At 45.9% G+C, this 17,637-nt stretch overlaps 7 protein-coding genes across 7 annotated transcripts; 5 read left to right on the plus strand and 2 right to left on the minus strand.

Annotated features, from left to right (window-relative positions):
• Positions 1 to 434: 434 nt before the first annotated feature.
• Positions 435 to 2,173, minus strand: F5Y00DRAFT_268380 (FAD binding domain-containing protein; the record flags this gene model as incomplete). The annotated part of the gene is made up of 4 exons (XM_048012242.1): positions 1,896 to 2,173; positions 1,609 to 1,822; positions 1,146 to 1,534; positions 435 to 1,091 (listed from the first exon to the last, which is right to left on the minus strand). The coding sequence occupies exons 1-4, from the start codon at positions 2,166 to 2,168 to the stop codon at positions 435 to 437; spliced, it is 1,533 nt and encodes a 510-aa protein (XP_047866571.1). The 5' UTR covers positions 2,169 to 2,173.
• Positions 2,174 to 3,701: 1,528 nt separating this feature from the next.
• F5Y00DRAFT_232843 (putative pyridoxal reductase) lies at positions 3,702 to 5,551 on the plus strand. Its single transcript, XM_048007226.1, has 3 exons — positions 3,702 to 3,799; positions 3,873 to 5,108; positions 5,176 to 5,551. Exons 2-3 carry the CDS (start codon positions 4,296 to 4,298, stop codon positions 5,464 to 5,466), a joined length of 1,104 nt encoding a protein of 367 aa, XP_047866572.1. The 5' UTR covers positions 3,702 to 3,799; positions 3,873 to 4,295; the 3' UTR covers positions 5,467 to 5,551.
• A 415-nt stretch (positions 5,552 to 5,966) lies between these two features.
• On the minus strand, positions 5,967 to 7,007 carry F5Y00DRAFT_232844 (uncharacterized protein). Its single transcript, XM_048007227.1, has 2 exons — positions 6,679 to 7,007; positions 5,967 to 6,621 (listed from the first exon to the last, which is right to left on the minus strand). Exons 1-2 carry the CDS (start codon positions 6,875 to 6,877, stop codon positions 6,107 to 6,109), a joined length of 714 nt encoding a protein of 237 aa, XP_047866573.1. The 5' UTR covers positions 6,878 to 7,007; the 3' UTR covers positions 5,967 to 6,106.
• Positions 7,008 to 7,876: 869 nt separating this feature from the next.
• On the plus strand, positions 7,877 to 8,870 carry F5Y00DRAFT_260519 (glycosyltransferase family 25 protein; the record flags this gene model as incomplete). Its single annotated transcript, XM_048011026.1, has 2 exons — positions 7,877 to 8,010; positions 8,066 to 8,870. 2 exons carry the CDS (start codon positions 7,877 to 7,879, stop codon positions 8,868 to 8,870), a joined length of 939 nt encoding a protein of 312 aa, XP_047866574.1.
• Positions 8,871 to 11,529: 2,659 nt separating this feature from the next.
• F5Y00DRAFT_34719 (H+/nucleoside cotransporter) lies at positions 11,530 to 14,045 on the plus strand. The gene is made up of 4 exons (XM_048013520.1): positions 11,530 to 12,087; positions 12,161 to 12,531; positions 12,597 to 13,555; positions 13,614 to 14,045. Exons 1-4 carry the CDS (start codon positions 11,792 to 11,794, stop codon positions 13,812 to 13,814), a joined length of 1,827 nt encoding a protein of 608 aa, XP_047866575.1. The 5' UTR covers positions 11,530 to 11,791; the 3' UTR covers positions 13,815 to 14,045.
• A 1,759-nt stretch (positions 14,046 to 15,804) lies between these two features.
• On the plus strand, positions 15,805 to 16,478 carry F5Y00DRAFT_268384 (uncharacterized protein; the record flags this gene model as incomplete). Its single annotated transcript, XM_048012243.1, has 1 exon — positions 15,805 to 16,478. A coding segment is annotated over one exon (674 nt), but the record flags the coding sequence as incomplete, so codon positions are not given.
• A 281-nt stretch (positions 16,479 to 16,759) lies between these two features.
• On the plus strand, positions 16,760 to 17,193 carry F5Y00DRAFT_268386 (uncharacterized protein; the record flags this gene model as incomplete). Its single annotated transcript, XM_048012244.1, has 2 exons — positions 16,760 to 16,869; positions 16,923 to 17,193. The coding sequence occupies 2 exons, from the start codon at positions 16,760 to 16,762 to the stop codon at positions 17,059 to 17,061; spliced, it is 249 nt and encodes an 82-aa protein (XP_047866577.1). The 3' UTR covers positions 17,062 to 17,193.
• Between the last annotated feature and the right edge of the window lie 444 nt (positions 17,194 to 17,637).

A 17,637-nucleotide genomic window follows, 5' to 3' on the forward strand; every position in this document is an offset into this window, starting at 1 on the left:
TTGTTGAGAATTTGGCTTGTTTTTGCTGTTGAAGTAGCCAGTTAACGGTGTCCCATCTTTTACCCGAATGATTGACTAAATTAGCGTTGGCGTTGTGACTTTGTGGGTACCTAGGTACTTATTCTATGAAAGACTTCTAAAAACCGGATGTAGAGTTTATTTAAGAGCGTGATGACTATATTAAATCAATTTCCGGAAAATGTCTCAATGGCACTGATATCCTTAGAATATTCATTTCTAGAAAATCTATAATAGAGTATACATTGGGCAGATCATTCTACACACTGTGACGCCCAACCCCACCACTTGATCTCCCCGCCACAAAGCGAATACCTAAGCTCTAAACATACAACCAATAAACTTCATAATCTACATAAAAAAAAAACCAAGCCTAAAAATCAAAACTGACTGCATTCCTATATGTACCTACCACATCATAGAACCGAGTTATAAAAGTTGAAAAATCCCTTAGGATCATAACGGCGCTTGAGGCTACGAAGACGCTCCAGACGCCACGGCTCATAACCATACATAGCCTCCAGCTTCTCGTTACCGTGCGCGTAATTCATATATACGGATTCGATATCGTAGCCCGAGTGCTCGGGCTTGATTACCTCGTCGCGAAGACCACGCGCCCACGCATCGGCTGCAGGAGCGACGCTTTCGTCCGTATATGAGGTCTGGTAGAGAGCGAGAATATTGGCGTAGTTGCGGTTTCCGACTGATGTCTGGTCGGCTGGCTGCTCGGCCACGGCCTTCTGACCGAAGATCTCGTAGAATATGATCGAGTTGGATGCGAGGGGGTTCTTCTTGATGAATTCTACGTAGGAGTTGTAGAACTGCCGCTGCTGGGGTATGTCGAAGTGCTTCAAGTTGGCTGTGTAAACGTTTTGGCTTGCACCGTCGAGACATGCCAAGTCGATCATGCCTCCAGCGGCGACGTGTGTGATCTGGCTCCAGGGGGCCATGGTCACGTTTAAGGAGGTACGCTCAATAGGATCGGTCGATTTCTTGTTCGTAGCAAAACGGGCTGTGAATCGATCTCCTTGCTCCTTAGTCCCAGCGTACACGATGTTAAGATAGGTAACAGTCTAATGATATTAGTTCAATTCCGATTTCCAACAGTGTCTTGGGGCAATCCTTACTTCGTGGGTAGATGAGTCCGTAAGGATGAAAAGATCTAGGGCAAGACCGGGGTCCTGGTTCGGGATAAGTTCGTTAATGACGCCAAAGACCCCCTCCAGAGAAGCGTTGGTAAAAGTCATGTCTGCGTTATAGTTCAAACCGTTGTTCTGTAGAGGCCAGGTCTTGTATGTGAAGCTGAGAACGATGCCAAAGTTGTGGCCAGCTCCGCGCATAGCCCAGAACAGGTCTGAGTTCTTAGTGGCCGATGCTTCAACGATAGATCCGTCCCATAGAGCTACGCGCATGCTAACGATGGCATCTACTATCAAGCCGTATTTTCCTTGAAGTCTGCCGTGGCCGCCACCAAGACTTGCACCACCAACTCCGACACAAGAGCAGGAACCGAGCGCTGCATCGGATTATTAGTTAATGAATAAGTTGAATAGATAGCAGTATAGTAGTGCTAAAGAGACCAGTACTGACGCAATTCTCGACCGGCTCCGTAAGCGGCCGCGTAGACATCCCCGAATTTGGCTCCACCGCCGACGGTGATGGTCTTATCGGAGTTCACGGTGATCTTGTTAAGTTTTTCCAGGTTAATAAACACAACATTTTTCGCTTTGGCCAGTGTAACCGTATTCCCGTGACCGCCGCCACCCGCAAGGAACTGTATGTTGTGCTTCGTCATGTATTGGAGCTACGTGATGGTGTCAGTGGTGTCAGCCTATATATATAATTCCTCCGAAGCGGGATGGCTTCAGCCCACTTACACCAACCGAAACATCTTTCTCTTCCGCCGGGAGGAATGCGACGCTGAAAGTCGGCGCGCTCCACGTGGACCAGCGGGTCGTGTCGTCAACCCACTCAGGGGAATCAGGGGTAACGATGGAAGCATTGGGAGAAATATGGAAGTTTAACGTGGGGGTAGTAGCCCTCTCCAAGAATTTCACAAGATCTTCACCTCTGCTCGCGTGCCAAGTAGGCCCAGCTACAGCTGTGGAGGCAAAGATCGCCAGTGCGTTAAAGATGGCGCGTGAGAGCATGATGATCGAGTGACACAAGAGAGATAGCTCTTTTCTTGAATGAGGTAAGAGAAGGAGTGTCGATGAGTGCTTGGGATCTTTCAACTAGAGTTTCTTCATGACTTCCTATATTTTATATTCGAAGAGAACCTCATCACCCATCTCTTTTATTACGCCCGAATTCATATTGATATTGTCGTCCTATACACCATGATGCCCCTGGACAATACGCCTCCTGTCTTATTGCGCCTCCCATCCTATCACGAGTCGCATCCCATCACGGGGCGTATCTTAATGCAAGATAAAGTAAATATAGACACAAAGGTCTGGATCTCAAGCCACAGCCGTATTCTATAGGCTACAATAGACACGGGTAAGCAAACACCCGTCACAACAGGACTCCTGATAAGTGAGGCTGAAGCTAAGGCTAGAGCTGAAATGATTTCCCGACACACACCCTTTCTTATGGGAACTCCCGAGGCCTTACTATGGGAGGCCTGTATCGTCCCGATATATGATACTATCGTCAGATAATTAGGCAAACTGTAAGGCTTTTCGTTGTTATCCGAAGCCTCTTAATTTATTTCCTTCTGAGATCAACGTAGGAGCTTTGTTGGGATCCTATTCTACTCATCGCCGAAACTGAGCACATTATGACCAGGCTACAAGCTTTGGCTGAGACTCGATAGTTGATAAATCCCCCCAAAGGAGAACAACCCCTCCAAAGTGGTAGGTAGCACGATAATATTCGACATTATAAAAGCCTCGAAATAGACAGGATCAACCTACTGCTACGTAAATTTAGAGACACTTGCCAATAATGTGAATGACGTAATTAAATACTCTTGAAAATAGTCATCTGGTGGTCCTCGCTAGGCTACATTCTCAACCGGTATAGTAGATGACTTTGAAAGTTGTCGAACATTACCACCATCTGGGTAGGACAAGCATGATAGTTGAAGAGAATGTCCTGTGCGTGGGGGCGCCTCAAAGTTGAAATAGGGTTCGGGACGTTGTACGAAGGTCCGGGTCAAAGGTCTTGCACATGTGGAGGTCCCTAGCACCGTATTCGAACGTCATCCCTTTCTATTAATACTGTATCAGCCACCTGCTAAGATAAAATTTGGATAATGGCCCGTACGCTAAGTTTAGGTGGCTTACCACTGTATTTATAGCGGCATTAGCCACTACAGCTTAAGTAATACCGTGCGGTCCTTTTTTTACTCGCACGTGGTTTGCTAAGACCAGATGTGAAAGACTTTTGGCCCGGACCTTCGTAGGGCTGTTAAATCAACCAATCAGTTATCACGGCGTGAGGCCTTAGCGTCGCTTTAAAATGTGTCTTATCTCCGCAACCCTGGAACTGCTGAGAAGTACCAAGATGGGACTTAAGATTCGACGCGTGCCCTATACTCTTTAAGGAATAGTATACGTAATTTCAGCCAATCAGATTTAAAGAGGCTTTCCATTTTAGTATATGTACATTAACAGTATATTGGGTACCCAGGTAGTTAATTATATCATCCGAGCCAAATTTTTAATTATATCATCCGAGCCAAATTTGAATAATATGACTTAATGGCCCTTATGTTTCTCTTTCTTTCTAACGTTTCTCATATGAGTCTCTGAATTTGGAAGGTTGGATTAACTTGGTATGATTCAAATCCTAAGAACTACATGTGTAAACGGCAAGGCAAACACTAACGCGCTGTGCCGTAAAATCAGATATATGACTGGGGAGATGGTTACACATAATACGTGTGTTGGCGAGAGCTGCGCCAGCTGGTCCCTGTCAAAGCCTCCAGTCCTAGCTGTAAATACGAGACTCCTTATAACTTACATCTAATAGGTTAGTATGCGGCACCGCAAAGACGGGAGTTATGCGTCGGAGTTTAGACGTCGCGAACCGCCTTAGCCAAGCTCCCTTCTTTCGCGCCCCTTTCTTTCGCGCTCCCTTTAATCCTAAAACCGGGAGTCTTTCTCAGCTCGGCCGGACTTGTCAGGCACCTAATCACTCGGTCTCTTTGAAACCCGATGATGTCGTACAGGCCGAAACACTTTTGTGCGCCGTCTTCCGCTTCATCACTTCTATGACGAGATCTTCTACGAAAGTACCTAGGCTATTTAAACAGTCGAGATGACCTCGTGATGGCTCTGAAGAAAACCCGTATTCGTTCATTCATCTCAGCTACCTTCTGCAACCCCTTTCACAACTTCGCTCGTCGCAAATCTTACCATCTCAACAAAATGTCTTCGACTTCCGCTACCGTCTTCAGGCCTAGGGCTGTTACAGGCTTCGGGCTTATGGGCATGACTTGGCGCCCTACGCACACGCCCGACGAGCAGGCGTTCGCAACCATGAAAGCAGCTATCGCTCAAGGCGCCACATTTTGGTCTAGCGGTGACTACTACGGCATGCCTGAGCCGACAGCTGGCTTAGCTCTGCTGCGCCGCTATTTCGAAGCTTACCCGGAGGATGCGAGCAAGGTCACCCTATTCATTAAGAGCTGCGTCGACTTTAAGACCATGGCGCCTAAGATCAAGCGCGAGGAAGTGTTTGCTAGCGCCGAGAACTGCTTCAGGGTTCTCGGTGGCGCGAAGAAGATAGACATCCTCGGTCCGGCCCGTATGGACCCCAACGTGCCACTCGAAGAGACGTTAGGGGCATTCAAGGAACTTGTAGATGCTGGCAAAATTAGCGGCGTGGGAATTAGCGAGGCCGGCGCCCAGACCATCGAGAAGGCCAACGCCATCTACCCGCTAAGCTTGGTGGAAATCGAGTTCTCCCTATGGACCCCTGATATCTTAACAAATGGCGTAGCGGCCACGGCAAAGCGGCTTGATATCCCCCTTGTCGCTTACTCTCCCTTAGGCCGTGGCTTCTTGACCGGTCAAATCAAATCTGTCGACGACATCCCCGAGGGAGACATCCGTCGGCGTTTTGACCGTTTTCAGCCCGAGGTAAGAATCCTTTGTTCTACCCTATCCGGGGATGTTCTTACGAAGCTAACTCCCATCTCTTAATTAGAACTTTAACAAGAACCTCGAGCTTGTGGACAAGCTGAAATCCTTCGCAGAGAAGGCGGGTGTTACGCCGGCTCAACTTGCGCTGGCCTGGATTCGTTCAGTTTCCAACTCGCCGCAAGCTGGCACTATCATTCCCATCCCCGGTGCTACGAGGGTTGAGCGTGCCGAGGAGAATTCCAAGAACGTTCTTCTTTCGCCGGAGGACAAGGCGGAACTTGATCAGATCCTTGCGTCGTTCACGATCCAGGGCGGCAGGTACAACAAGGTACTTGAGGGATTGCTTTGGCGTTAGAAGGGCTATGGGCCATGAGTTAAACGATATTATGCTCCGGTTCGGTATATAGCGACTAAATAGTAATTACACCCGGTATTCTACACGCCAGATGATATCATGCAATAGGGTGACTATGTGCGTGTAGCGCTCATCAAATAGGCTAAGCATATTAACCTCGCAGCGTAGCTCATCATTCGAATTCACATTGCCAATGGACTTTAACCCCTTACTATAGTTCAAAAAGATACGTAGGTAATATGTAGGCATTAGAAGCCTAAGAGAAGAACCGGCGTTTTTGAACGTAGTCTTCGACCCCTTTTCTTTGCCGCGGACTTTAATTGCGTAACTATAAAACGGGCAGTCATAGCCTGTTAGTATAAATATAAAGTGATGACTACGACATGATTAACTAATTTGCGGGCAATAGTCATGCGAATAGGGGTGAACCAATTATTATTGTGACATACAGTCTCACGCCATGACACTACTTCAGATACCTATCAACACAGATGGTTACATGCTGGGAAAATGCGAAGCGTTATAAGATTCATATCTCGTACCAAAATTAACTCTTCTATTCTAATAAAATCTCAGTTCAACTCGCTTCGGATAAGTCCTAAATCGACAACGCCAACGCTACCTTAAAAAACATTCACCCTCAAGGTAATTCGGCATGGCTTGGCCTCTGTAAGGCATCCATTTCCGCAACCATATTATTTTGCCATGCTTCCTTTTGGGGAATTGGTTGTGGACTTCCGACAGGCTCATCAACCACATGATGACTCTGCCTCTTCGATTTCCTAATATAGAGCCCGATGCACGTAATTATCGCCAGGCCTATTATGCTAACAGAAATTCCAATTCCGGCCTTTGCCCCAGCACTCAGTTCGTTGGAATCTTTCCGGACAGCCTCGTTTGGGTTACTGTCCGTAAGAGAAGATAGTGGTGGTTGACTGGCTGAGGTGCTCGGTGGCGTTGTCTGTGTTGTAGTGCTAACCGTGGTTTCGTTCGATATGTTGAAGAATGACGAAGATATTTGAGGACTCGACTGGTCCCCTTGAAATGAAGGGTCGCCGTCGAACATCCAGAAAAAGAATACGCTCGATACGGTCAAGTCAAAGTCGTACGTCTGGACAAGCCAGGTAAATTGAGTCGCTGCATTGTTTACAGTCTCTTGTAGGGTCTGATTAGTGGATGTCTAGATTGATAGTATGAGTTCGCGTAACCTACGAAAGACTATAGGTCCGAGAGTTGCTGAATTTCTGTCAGGACCCTCTTGCCAAAGAGCGATGGAGAATGTTTCGAAATCCGTTTTGAAACTGATATTTTGAATCTCACCGATATTCCACGTTACTTGACCAGGAGGGGGGTTCGAGAATCGTGCAAGCGCGAACGAGGCTATTGTGAAAATAAGGAAAAGGCTTATCATATCGAGTAGCTTTAGCGGGTATATAGAAATAATACATGAAAGCCTCAAGAAATATAGTATAAGAATGTAGATGAATGGGCTATGAACTATTGAGAAGAGAAAAGGAAATTACGACATTATTACCTGAACACATAGGAACTTGACATCTGTTGAAAGCAGCTAAGTATTTAGTCTTAAGGTATCAATCACAATTAAAAGGAATATGAGTTCAAGTACCTAGTGTCCAATAAGCTCATTTCGGCATCCCTAGTTCCCGTTCAGGACGGGGTTAATTATGCAGACGAGCAGGCGAACGTGAACCAACTGCATGATAAATGTTGCAGCTTTTTAAGCAAACAATACAGGGCCTTGCCGTGATTTGTTACTATGTAGTTGCGCCAACGGTGCCGTATTGTCGGGTTCAAATAACTCATCTCGTTGGCCAGCCACAATTTACGTAGCATCGAAGCTGAGATAACTTCAACGTCGGGCGCTAATTCATCCATTCATAAAATAGCCCATTGCAAGGTCTCTGCCCTCCATATGAGTAACCGCCGATCATGCACCTTACATATATCTATTGGTTTAGTATTAGGAACTTTGTATTTTTAGGACTCTGCTAATATGAGGCTTCCAACTCATAATGTCCTAGATATTTTAGCAAGGCTCTTTCATTCAGATCGCTTAACCTCTTTACTGTTTGATGTATAGGTAGATATTCTCTTGCAATGGCTGCGAGACTCCCATCAAATCGTGTAATACACATAGTTCTTACACTTCTCATTGTCTTATTAATATATCTTAACTTACCACTACTCAACTCCGACGGAGACATCGATAGGTTACTCGGCGACATAAATAACAGTACACTTGGAGTATGTATGAATAACCAGTCGTATGATATGTGTTACGAGATTATTGATAGTTGTGGCTGTATAGTTCCAAGAGATATTCGTTGTTGGCTTGCCATCACGGACAGACCGCCGCGATGGTATGTTCTTACAAGCTGCCCTTAGCAATATGAGGATAGAATTTGTGGATGGTGTAAACGGAAAGGATATACCCGATAAAGCAATCCCCATGACGTTTGAACGTGAGAGGATGAATGATGCTTCTCTCGGATCGTGGCGCGCACATATGAACGCAATTCAAGAGTAAGCAGTTTATTAAAGTGCCTATGAGTTCCTTGCTCATTCTCAAATATTATAGGGTCGTTCGAAGAAACTTGACTTCCGCTTTAATATTAGAGGACGATGTTGATTGGGACGTCCGAATCAAACATCAGCTAAAAGACTTCGCATTGTCTACGCGAGCTATTACACAACCCCTATCTAGCTCCAATTCATACACAGATCCTACCTTTCCAACTCCATCTAAGGGACCATTTCCCGTCGTTCCCGATACTTTGTTTCATTCTCTTCCCAATACTGAACTCCCAAAGTTGTCTCCGTATGGCGATAACTGGGATCTGCTATGGATTGGCCATTGTGGCATGCACTTCCCGTTCGAAGACAATCCCCTTATACCAAAAGGGCGAGTTATTCACCTCGAAGATGAGACTGTTGCCCCCAAACGGAATCTATGGACTTTCAACGTACCTTTCACATTAAAGGATAAATATCCAGAAAATACAAGGGCGGTACATCACGTACAAGAAGGCGTCTGTACACTTGGATACGCAGTAAGCCAGGCGGGTGCGCGAAAGCTTCTGCATGAGGTGGGCCTCAAGGATGTCACAGACGGATTCGATATCCTCCTTCGTTTCTTTTGCGAAGGGGTAAACGGACGCAGGTATCATAACTGCTTAACAACCCAGCCAGCACTATTTCACCACCATAGGGCGGCCGGCCCTCTTAGCGCCTCAAGCGATATAGGAGACCACGGTGGTGGTTTTAGAGAGAAGAGCTCAACTGATATGGTTAGGTGGAGTGTTAGATTAAATGCCGATGTATTATTAGAAGGACGTACGGACTTTGTTGATCAATATCCGGATGATGGCCCTAATTTACTGTAGAACTAGGTATATGTAGCAATAATATTAATATCAATAACACGGTCCATAGGGGGTATTGACAGCCGTGATAGAAAGGCTGCAGCTGTCGAGACTCACTAATACACTAATACACTCACCATAGAGCACCGGCTATATCAATATCACTGTATCTCAGCTCTAATATCGTATAAGTTCTGTATTGATGAAGTGCCTTAGCACTTAAGTAACTAAGAGAAAGAGTCTTAAATAGGCATCAAAAGAGAGTATCATTAAGGCCCGTACGTTAACCTTCCAGTAAGTTCCCAGTAACTCGGATCCTCATAGTGAAAATATCATAAACCCCAAGAAGTCTCTCTAAAGGAATCGTCAGACCCATGCCGAAACTATTTGGACGATGAAAATATGAAACCTTGCCCTTGATTATCGCCGTAGTGTACTATAGCTTCCCTCATGATAGATTCCCTTCGTTTCCTTTAACCGTAACGAAGTCCCTCGTGACTTAAACCTTTAGTAAGTTATAATTTCAATCACCGCTGGTTTATAGCGCGTGTTTCGTACGATAGATTATAAAGTACTACCTTTGCTCATTAGACAATGAAGAGGGTTTCTGTGTATCACTGATCATAATCAAGCGCCTTATTCACTAGCCCATATATATATATGAGCGGTTTATATTACCCATTCCTTCCACTGGTATCAAGTTGCCTATTATTCCAATAGTAGATAGACTTAACCGACAATTGGAGATGGAATGATAACCGAAGACTACAAGCTAGCATAATCAGGATTCAAACCACAATCAAATAAGCTATCAAATGCTATCATCGCCTAGGTCTAGATTCATCAGGTTCGTCCCGATGTAAACACTTACCAAAGCGTCTATTTGCTATCCAATCCCAATTGCCGAGGCTTCGTAGCTGGCTGACCTCTTGCTGAGGGGTATAAGATCGACGATACGCGGTCCATCCATGTAGCGCACGTGCCATCTTCTCGCTTTAGGAAGGTGACAAGAAACACGATCCCAGTTTAGATATTTACGGCCTTTAACTGGAGCGCTATACTACCTACGTACGTATATATCTTGATATGAGTGTAGGGGTTGTTGTGGGAAAGCAAGGTTAAGAACTCGAGATAAGGAGAAAAGAATACCAAATTGGAAAGTTGAATTCTATACTGGTCTTATCTGCAAGGCGTATCTCGCCTTATTAAATGCTGCATGGAGGCTGATTTCAGCTGGGATGGTCAGCTTTCCAGCGGTAACTTGCTTTCCCTTATCTCTAAGATTGACCAGTCAACCGTCGAATTACTATTGTTTCACAGCAGATGTATTTCGGTGTCTTACCGTAGTATACATACCGGATGGCCCTGTTACGAAGATTGCTTTTGAAGACTATGTATTCCAAAGTCTATCAGTTGTCTATATACGCCCCGGATACTAATGAGCGCCCCGACCCAATGGGATGGTTGGCATTAATAGAAGCTGGAGTTGGTGCGGAGAAGCGATGTAATACAAGACTTTTACGTCCATTTCGGGGAGATTACGGTCGGTGTTACCGTATCTTAGAAGTTACGTACTTGTGAAGTATCTCGATTTACTGAAAATGGTTCGTATCGTGCGCTACCAAGCTGCGTGTGCTTAGCTCCCGAGTTCCACATTTGTTATGTTATAGCCGTGGTCTCGTGATCATTTGCTGATTCTTCACGTAAACTTGTCAACGTAACCATTTACAAGTACATGTAAATAAAGAAAAAGTTGATATGGCTCCAGCGCGTTATATCTAAACAATATACATACTCATACCATGCTCTTCCCCGGAGCTTTATATCAGTACCTGCGCGATACGTAATCCTTACAGAAAATGTACTTCCCCAAGCGAGGTAACGTCGTGTTCGTCTATCTCGTTGGTCGATTATGTCGTTTGTGCGATGTGCGCAGGGTGCTGTGCCCCGTGTCGGATACGCCTATCAGTACGTATTTTGGCCGGATGAGGGACCCCCCCATTCCAGGTTATCCCCGGCTTATTTTACCGTTGCTAAAAGAAGGTTACATCACAACTCCCGTTATCATGATTTTTCAGCCAATCAAAGACTCGGACCTTGATATTTGGCGGAGACGGGATTGGAGAAAAAACTCTCGGCGCCCCGTTCCTTTGGGAATGCTGATAAAACATTAGGTTATGTAATAATCAAGCTGCTATTTTCTTATCATCAACCTGTGGTTATCTAAGTTTAATACCTACCTAGGTACAGTGTAAAATCTCTTGGCTAGGTACCTTTGTCTCGGGGCCCCTGGTAATGGGTTCTTATCTTGCCCTTGTCAGCTACGGCTGTGGCTTCGAGATCTTTTCATCTAATCGCTGTTTAACCACTTATAATTCGTCAAACCGTGAGACTACGCATCAGATGGGTTCACAATGATATGATAAGTAAACCGGTATGTACTAACTCGGCCGCTAGGCCCATCTCAGGGGGTGAAAAAAAAAAGATTACATCCAATGTGCCTTTTAGATAGGGTTGCCTTCCCCTTCTAGAAGGCCTCCATACTCTAGCGTTGGACCGGGTTCATCTAGACCACGCGATCGCCACCAAGGTACGATTCGTCCACCGAGGCTGACCTTGGAAAAAAGTATTAAAATTCTTGTCTTATTCCAATCTGGAGAAATGTAGATCGATCACTTGACGTCCTCGATGACCCCCGGCTCGCATCTCGCTAATAATATAACCTCTTCTTCCCGATCTTTTCCTTTTCCCTTTCCCTCCTCTCTCTGACTTCCTCCCGCGTTAGGTCCTCGGGAACGTAGCGTGGTCACCACCCCACACTCGGTTGGGTCGAGGATTGAATTTCTCCGAGTCGAGTTAAACTTACAAGGGAGGAGTGGAGGAAAAAAGAAGGAAAAAAAATTTTTGCTAAAAGGGTCTTCTCAGTTTTGAACTTCGATCCGATGAGTTCTCACGGGGACAAAGGCCTCGCCGGCCATAATTCATCGCTACAAGAAGCCGTGCTTTCAAAGTCGGCCAATCATTCAGACGAGGTCACTTACTCGGCCAACACGCCGGATAAGAGTTTAGAGAAGCCTCACGACTATGCCGCCGCCGAGAAGTCGCTTACCGATGAGGAGAGCGCAAATATAGGCCAGATAGCCGGCGACGAGAGCGAAGTACAAAAGAGCTTCCTCTCCATTTATTATCGAAGATTTCGGGCCTACGTCCACCTCTTTATCTGGCTCGTCTTTACGGCGTAAGTCTGGCGCGACCCCCGATGAGCCGTCGCAGTCGCGCATCGAGTCGCAGAGCTGACATAGCCTATCCAGATGGTGGATCTTTGGCCTCGTTCGTTTTCGGAACGAGAAGAACTGGCTGATCCCATTCTTAGTATACCTGGCGATCACGCTTCGTATCATCTTCCTATGGATCCCAGTTAAATATGCCATGATGCCCGTCAAATTCGTCTGGCGCCATACCGCCTTCAGGGTTTATGAGCTGACCCCGAAGAAGCTACATCGACCACTTGCTGCCGTCGTCACCGTTGCAGTTTTCTTAATCGGTTCTATGGTGCCCGAAGAGACTGGCGACAACACGCGCGCCCGCCGTGCGCAATCTCTGTTTGGTCTAGTAGTTATGATTGTTATCTTGACTGCCACTTCGAAGGACTGGAGGAAAATTCCTTGGCACACCGTCATCGGTAAGCAGCCATCGAGTTTCCCCATTTCTCATACCAATCGGCGATACGCTAACTCGTTTCTCAAGGCGGGATGCTCACTCAGTTCATTATCGCCGTCTTCGTCTTGCGATCCCAGGCTGGTTACGACATCTTCAACTTCATTTCTACGCTGGCCCGAACGTTGCTAAGCTTCGCCGCCGACGGTGTCGAATTCCTAACGGAGAAATCGGTGACGAAACTGACTTGGTTCTTCATCAGTGTTGTGCCGCCAATCATCTTCTTCGTAGCTCTCGTATCCCTCCTATATCACGTCGGCCTTGTCCAGTGGTTCGTCGGCAAATTCGCCGTCTTCTTCTTCTGGACTCTCCGAGTTTCGGGTGCCGAAGCCGTAGTGGCCGCCGCGACCCCTTTCATCGGACAGGGCGAATCTGCCATGTTGGTACGTCCGTTCGTCGCGCACATGACCATGGCCGAGATCCATCAGGTTATGACGTGCGGCTTTGCCACCATCGCCGGTTCCGTGCTTGTGGCCTACATCGGTCTCGGCCTAAACCCTCAGGCGCTCGTCTCTTCCTGCATTATGTCTATCCCGGCATCCCTCGCCGTCTCTAAAATGCGCTGGCCGGAGACGGAAGAGACCCTAACATCCGGGCGGGTCGTTATCCCAGAAAGCGACGAGCACGAGGCCGCCAATTCGTTGCACGCCTTCGCGAACGGTGCCTGGCTCGGGTTGAAGATCGCCGGCATGATCGTAGCCACGCTTCTTTGCATCATCGCCTTTGTCGGTCTAATCAACGGACTTCTTACATGGTGGGGTAGTTATTGGGGCATCGAAGAATTAACCATTCAGTTTATTCTTGGCTACTGCTTCTACGTCGTATCCTGGCTACTCGGCGTACCGAATGACGATCTCTTGCTTGTCGGAGAACTTATCGGTCAGAAAATCATCATCAACGAGTACGCCGCATTCAAGGCTCTTCAGTCAGACGACCGTTACAGGGACTTGAGCCCGCGAGCCCAGCTCATCGCCACCTATGCCTGCTGCGTAAGTCCTACCCTCTATCCTTCTCTCGCTTCTAGATAATAATTTTGTTATGAATTAGGGTTTCGGCAACGTCGGTTCTCTTGGTACTCAGATCGGCGTCTTGTCTCAGCTTGCCCCTGAACGTGCTGGAGATGTGTCTAGGGTTGCCATTTCAGCCCTTATTTCCGGTATCATTTCCACTCTAACATCCGCCAGCGTTGCCGGCATGTTGTATACAGACGATATAGGAGCGCCTCTAAGTATAGTACCGGCATCTTAGTTGTATACTTAATACCAAGTTTGAAGTTTGTCACGGTATTCACGTAGAAATACGATCATTTATGTAAGCTACGCGAGATCTAAGTGTATAACAGTGTTGATTAAGGAACTAAGAACGAGCTCTGCTGCCTATAGTTTAAATAGAGGCTTAGCTGATAGGTACCTAATGTAATACAATGAGCTAAGTTGCCTATTATAAGGTTGATGTATTAAAGGAAGAGATTAATATCACTCTATCTGAACTATGAATATACTAGCAATGACTAATCGTTGCGATAGCTCATCATCTCATGCTTACGCAACGTCCTCGTTGCTTCGATCAATACATAATGCATAGCTATGGTCTATTGCCTCGTCCTCGTGTGCCCATTCCAATTCCTAGTGGCCCTTCTTCGTTGATTATCGGCATTGTGGTAGATACTGAGGCTAGCTCCATGACAACAGTATATCGATCAGAGTTGAAGGCTCGTCCAGCATCATCCGAACCTTGATAACCCCCAGCATCCCCCTGGCTATTGTCCACGAAAGTAATAAAATAATAATATGATACTTCCCGTAATAAAAGCAAGAATTAAGCGCTCCCTCATTGTTAAACACCTTCTTACAGCCTCCGCCACCAACGCCCTGTCGTCGAAGCCTGTTGGCTTCTCCGCTGCCCATATTACTGGGGTAGGATGTGCTTGTCTGGTACCGCGTACCCTAATACTAATTAATACGTAGATATTAAGGAGGCATTTGGAATATTTAAAGATATTTTAAAGGCTTACTTTGCCACTTTGCCGGCGCGGCCCGGCGTCGTGTGATCTTCCCCCAGGGAGCGTATGGTAGACTCAGACGGTGATGGTGGTGAAGACGAAGGTGGTAACAATGGGCCGCCCCGAGGCTGGGGTGGCGACAGCCCCCGAAATAACGATGCTGGCCTATAGATTTCAATTAGCAACCCATTTTTACAATATTTAACGGAATAACGTACGTTGTTATGGATATGAGGAATCTAGATATATTTGTGGAAATGAGCGTTATCGTATCCACGTTTTCTAGGTACCTGTTAATGGTTAGGTAGAGAAAGGAACAGAAATCAGTGATAGTTTAGACGTTGAATAGTCTTTTGGCGCCCCTTGTTTAGTAGGTGTCTAGGGTTTGACGATTGAATATTCTCAAGTAATGCTATAGAGTAGGTTCAAGATATGGTGTGTTGCTCGAATAGTTGTGTAGAATTGATGTCTTCTGATGTCTGATCTGAGTAGAATATGGAAGAAAAGAATGATGAAGGGAGGTAAATAAGTTGATTAATGTTGTAGCAAAAGTAAAGTTAGGTAGAAGGAATTGAGAAGAACTCTTCATCCTTCCTAACGAGAGTAAAGTTTAGGTAATAGATCGTTGTTGCACTTGTATCTGCGGCAACAAAACGGAGTCATAACCTATTGTGATTCCCTGGATTAGTGGTGAAATCGTTGTTGTATTTTTTATTATTAGGATTACAGGATTAGGATCTAGCTATTGCTTACCTATATATGCGTACAGACGCAGGCAGCAACTGCCTCATTAAAATGAGTGCCTGAGTCACTGCTGCTAGGGATCCACAGGCACGGGATTATTTCCATGGAAGAATGTACCTTAGGTAGGTACTTAGGTAGTTAGTTGAAGTTTAATGTTCTAGTTTTGCTTCCTTCTTTCGTTCGGTGTAGCAGTGCCTTCTACATAGGTAGTTGTTATCGTTGCATCATGAGTCAATCGCATCTGAGCGCGAGTGCCGGTGTTTTACTAAGTTTCAATTTCATATGTGCTTTTCCTACCTTAGCGCAATCTAATAAACTCTTTCAACAGGTTCAACGTTCATATTTGAAACCTTGAGAAGGTCCGAGTGACGATTTAGACATATAAAGGTAGTCACGTCCACCACTCACTCGAGAAAGGCCACCACTTACTCGAGAAAGAACACCGCCTACTCGAGAAATAACACCCTACACATAGCGAAGTACCTACCTGCGCAATGACCCAAATGCCACCAAATGAAATGGAGAAAGCGAATTCCGACGAGCCGGAAGCTGTACCTCCAACACACGAGAGCCTTGATACGAGCACCCAGAAACCACATCCAGCAGTAGCACCACCACCAGCAACAAACGGAGAGAGCTACTTTGAGAACAAGGCGACATCCAATATAGTATTCTATTTCAGTCCTGATGCTACTAAGCCCTACGAAACACAGTTATGGTGTGGTCAGATCAATATTAAATGCGATAACGTACCGCAACTCATGCTCGAGGGCCTCCACTGGACGACGGATAATGTCCTGTGGGAAGAAGGATATGTTGCTGATCTTTTTGAGACTTCTGCCGTGTACATCCATCCCGATACTTTGGAAGATCTTTTTAAAGCAGGACGGACCATGGGGCGCCACTACTTTCTACAGGACATGCAGCAGGAACCTCCAAGGTGGATTGCCCACTTACAGATTCATGCTGAATTCTACGAGACCTTGGCCGGTTTTAAATTAGGGGAGCTTTCTATCGAGAATGTGCGCTCTGTATTCGCTTGGGGTGGACGCAGGGAATGCATCTATTCATGGACTAAAGAGGAACCATGGGATGCTTATAATGCCATCTATGACGACATGCCCATGGACGGCTGGTGGCCATGGCCAAAGAGAGAGAACGTATAACTGGAAGCAGTGGGGTTGTTTATGGTTTACTTACATGTATTGGATAGTAATTAGGAAACTGACTCCGTGCTATGGAAGGTCATGTATCTGGTTAGTGATAGATGTACGCACCTTTACCCATCGTTATTTCTGGCTCACGAACCGATAAAAATGGGAAGGAAAAGGAGCGAGCATGTAAGTAGGTAGGTAGGAGGTAGGTAGATGGATATATCTAGAGACTTACTAGACTGACTTCTTTTCCTTTCTTTACCTAATTGTTATTTACCTAATTGTTAGCCAACATGGACGAGACAACGCTCGTACCAACGATCTTATTAACAACGCTCGTTTTGTTGCTCGCTATCGTTATAGCAGTTCCCTATATGATTGACTTCTTCATAATCATTACCACGTACGTTATTCCGTTAAATATTGTACAAAAGGGTTGCTAATTGAAATATATAGCCCAGCATCATTATTTTGGGGGCTGCCGTCATACCGGCCCCAGGGGCCACCCTTACCACCACCACCTACGGAGTCCACTATACGCTCCACCCCCCTGAACCCCACCATGACGGACCTCTCTGCCAGAAGTCTCAAGTAAGCCTTTAAAATATCTTTAAATATTCCAAATACCTTCCTAATATTTACGTACTAATCAGTATTGGGTTAAGCCGGGATAGACAAGCCTACCGGCTAATGTGGGAAAGCGAAGGGGGGGTAGGGGTAGAGGACCGGGTGTTGGCCGCGGAGATAGTAAGAAGGCGCCTCCGGGAAAGAGAAATATATAGATTTGTCTATTGTTGGATAGGACGATTATTATTGTGTTTTGGCGTTATATCAGCGTTATTGTTGGTTTATTATTACCCTCGGTAATTTTATTACTTTAGCGGGATGATAATTAAAAAGATTCCAGCGGTTACCAGGCTGCCAGGGTTCGAATAATGCCGGATGAGGCTTCAACTCTGATCGATACTGTTGTCATAGTATCAACAGTGCAATTTCGTAATACAGACCAGCCCACGCTATGTTCATAATTGTCTAATACTATCAATCTGATACCACATATGTATATACGGGCTCGAGACTAAAAGAGGCAGGAGGGGTGTAGATAAACCAGCAACACCTGATTGGCTGGCTCTTGTACAGTACGATAAGTTGTCGGCCATGGGCTGATTGA

This window comes from Daldinia vernicosa (assembly GCF_022497035.1).
Source record: "Daldinia vernicosa strain CBS 139.73 unplaced genomic scaffold F5Y00scaffold_14, whole genome shotgun sequence".
Lineage (NCBI taxonomy): Eukaryota > Fungi > Ascomycota > Sordariomycetes > Xylariales > Hypoxylaceae > Daldinia > Daldinia vernicosa.